General features: G+C 43.9%; 1 protein-coding gene across 1 annotated transcript; it reads left to right on the top strand.

Annotated features, from left to right (window-relative positions):
• Positions 1-384: 384 nt before the first annotated feature.
• LOC128276393 (angiopoietin-related protein 7-like) lies at positions 385-2,238 on the top strand. Its single transcript, XM_053014858.1, has 2 exons — positions 385-647; positions 1,212-2,238. The coding sequence occupies exons 1-2, from the start codon at positions 385-387 to the stop codon at positions 2,236-2,238; spliced, it is 1,290 nt and encodes a 429-aa protein (XP_052870818.1).
• The last annotated feature ends 587 nt before the right edge of the window (positions 2,239-2,825 follow it).

Here is a 2,825-nt window from a genome sequence, read left to right on the forward strand (position 1 = left end):
TTACGTGTTACGTTATGTTTTAGAGAGTCCGCTGAGCCACAAAGCTTTTGACACATGCTTATCGATTAAGTGTCAAATTTTGTTATGTTATGTTTTAGTTACGCACCGTGTAGCGCCCCAGTCTCAATCAACTTGTGACCCAACGCAATGCAATGCTAAGCATCATCGAAACATTATCGGCAGCCGACGCGACCACGCTACCTCGAGTTACATCCTCCGTTAAGCGATGAACTGCAAGCGACGGGGAAAACCCAAGACCGGGAAGAACGCGATCGCGAAGCGTAGCGTAAGCAGATAAGGGCTAACCCATCGATCGGCGATCGGGACGACGATGAGCGCGACGGACGGCAGGGAAAGAGCGGCGATCAGGAGAATTAGGCCATTATGACAGCGGCGATGGGAAACGATGCACTCGGTAGCCGACAATCCGGAACACGACTTGGTCAATTCGCAATACAGGCGTTAGAGCAGGATAGAACTAGTGATAAGGTACGCGTGAACCGAGAGGAACATAAATTATTGTGCGTATATAAGAAAGTTAAACGGGCCGCTGTTGGCCGATTGTTAGATTCAACCTCGAACTGTGCGAACATTTATTCAACTACGAAGGCTCCGCAGTCCGCTCGACGACGTGAAGTGTTGTATCAGTAAGTAATTATCTTTTCCAAAAGCGATGTTTGATCCTTGCATCTTAATGTGACTGAAGCGTATTAAAACTGGGCACTTTTTGTTCATTAGGCATTGTTAAAACTGAAAGTAGAACACGGTCCAAGTCTAATTAAACAGCAAACTTGTTCCACCCATTGCAAAAGAGTGCATCACCCTAAAGTTCGTTGTTCGGCAAGCACATTACAGTGTCCCATCATTATTTTTAAGTACTCCCATAACTATCTAGCTATGTAATGAAGATTCTCTTATCACCAATTCATTTATAAACCATAGACTTTAATATTACATCAAAACAACAAGTTAACGCTGTTCTTGTTTCTTTACTCCTATCTAAAGCGAATTTTTACCTTTGAGCTCATTTGTGTATTTTGGAAACGATAAGCCAGCAGAGTGTCGTAGTGCCGTGAAGTGTGTTTCGGAAGCATGGGGCCTCTAGCATGGACAGTGTTCTTGTGCATCGTCAGCAGTGCTAGATCGGGTGCCGCGATTTTCGACGAAACTGATTCTGCTGCACCATGTTCTTCTACACCATGTTCTGCTAGCTTCTCTGGATATGCTCTCGAGATGCTCATGGTAAAGCTGGACCACATGCAGCAAAGTGTTCTGCAACTACAGATCGAATTGGCCAAGCACCGGGAAGAAGCTGCGCAAAGCAAGGTGCACATGACCGTGGGACTAAACGACATGCAGCACAGTGTCCGGGAACTACAGACCGAATTTTCCAAGCACCGGGAAGAAGTTGCGCGAAGCCAAAATAACAGCGATAAGAACCTGGTCGAGATTAAGAGGGCCGTGCAGAACAATTTCGATTCGATGCGTCGATGGGAGGGTGATGTTGGACGGAACTTTAGTCGCCTACAGGACCGATCATGGCAGATCTTTGCGCTACAAGCTACGCATACTACAATGAAGACCAATCTTCGTTCATATGTACCCTATCGCTCGTGCAGTGACATTCGGAATGCACAATCTGGGGCATATATTATCCAGGTGAACGATGAAAGTAACCCTTTTATGGCGTACTGTCACCGGGATATGAAAGGTGGAGGCATCTGGTTGGTGATACAGCACCGATCCGACGGATCGCTAAACTTCTATCGCAACTGGACCGAGTATCGGGATGGTTTCGGTAACATTGAGAATGAGTTTTGGATCGGACTGGAACGAATACATCAGCTGACATCCGGGCGACCCCATGAACTGATGGTTGAGCTGAGAGACTTTAAGGGGAATTATAAATTTGCACTCTACACAGCATTCGAGATTGGCAGTGAATCCGAACAATACAAACTGAAAACCCTTGGAGCGTACAACGGAACTGCAGGCGATTCTCTGTCAATTCACAAGAATATGAAATTCTCGACGTACGATCGTAATAATGACATATCGGAGACAGGAAATTGTGCCGTAATATATGAGAGTGCCTGGTGGTACAAAAGCTGCTATAGTTCCAATTTGAACGGGCGATACAAAGATATAAACAAAAAAAAATTGATCAACTGGTACGCCTTCAATAACTCCGTAGAAGGACTGGCCTTTTCAAGAATGATGATACGACCAAAAGAATAACGCTATCGATGAATGAAGTCTCGGTTCAAGTCGGAAATCTCTCCAGTCAACTCGGTTCCTGGCTGCCGCTCAAAAGGTCAACGTACGTCTCGAAGACTCGAAATAATCATCCTGCAGTATGTAAATGCACGATTAAACGTGGCCAAAAAGGAGAAGACTTAAACGCAGAACGTCAACTCAGAATAGCAGTTGCTATAGTCCATAACTTACGCTTTGCCTGGTCCAAAATTCTTAACCCAAGCAGCGACTACTTCCATCACTATCTTCTTCTACAAATATAAATATTCTTCTATATTTATAAAACTGGGTGTTTTTCTGTCTGTACCGCATTTACTCCAAAATTACTGAACCAATCCGCTTAAAATTTTGCACAGCGTAGTTTTGTGACCCTGGATTGTGAATAGGAAAGTTTGTTATCCAATGTTATCCAAAAGTTTGATATCCTTATGCAAGCTTAAGATCGTTTTGTTACCAAAGGGAATTTCATTATTAAAGTTTATCACTTTGATGCTTTACAGTTTGGTAAAACAAATGGCGCAATTTGATGTGAATTTTATCCACAAATATTCACGCATCACACGTTGACG

The sequence above is a fragment of the Anopheles cruzii genome, unplaced genomic scaffold, assembly GCF_943734635.1.
Source record: "Anopheles cruzii unplaced genomic scaffold, idAnoCruzAS_RS32_06 scaffold01093_ctg1, whole genome shotgun sequence".
NCBI classification, from domain to species: domain Eukaryota; kingdom Metazoa; phylum Arthropoda; class Insecta; order Diptera; family Culicidae; genus Anopheles; species Anopheles cruzii.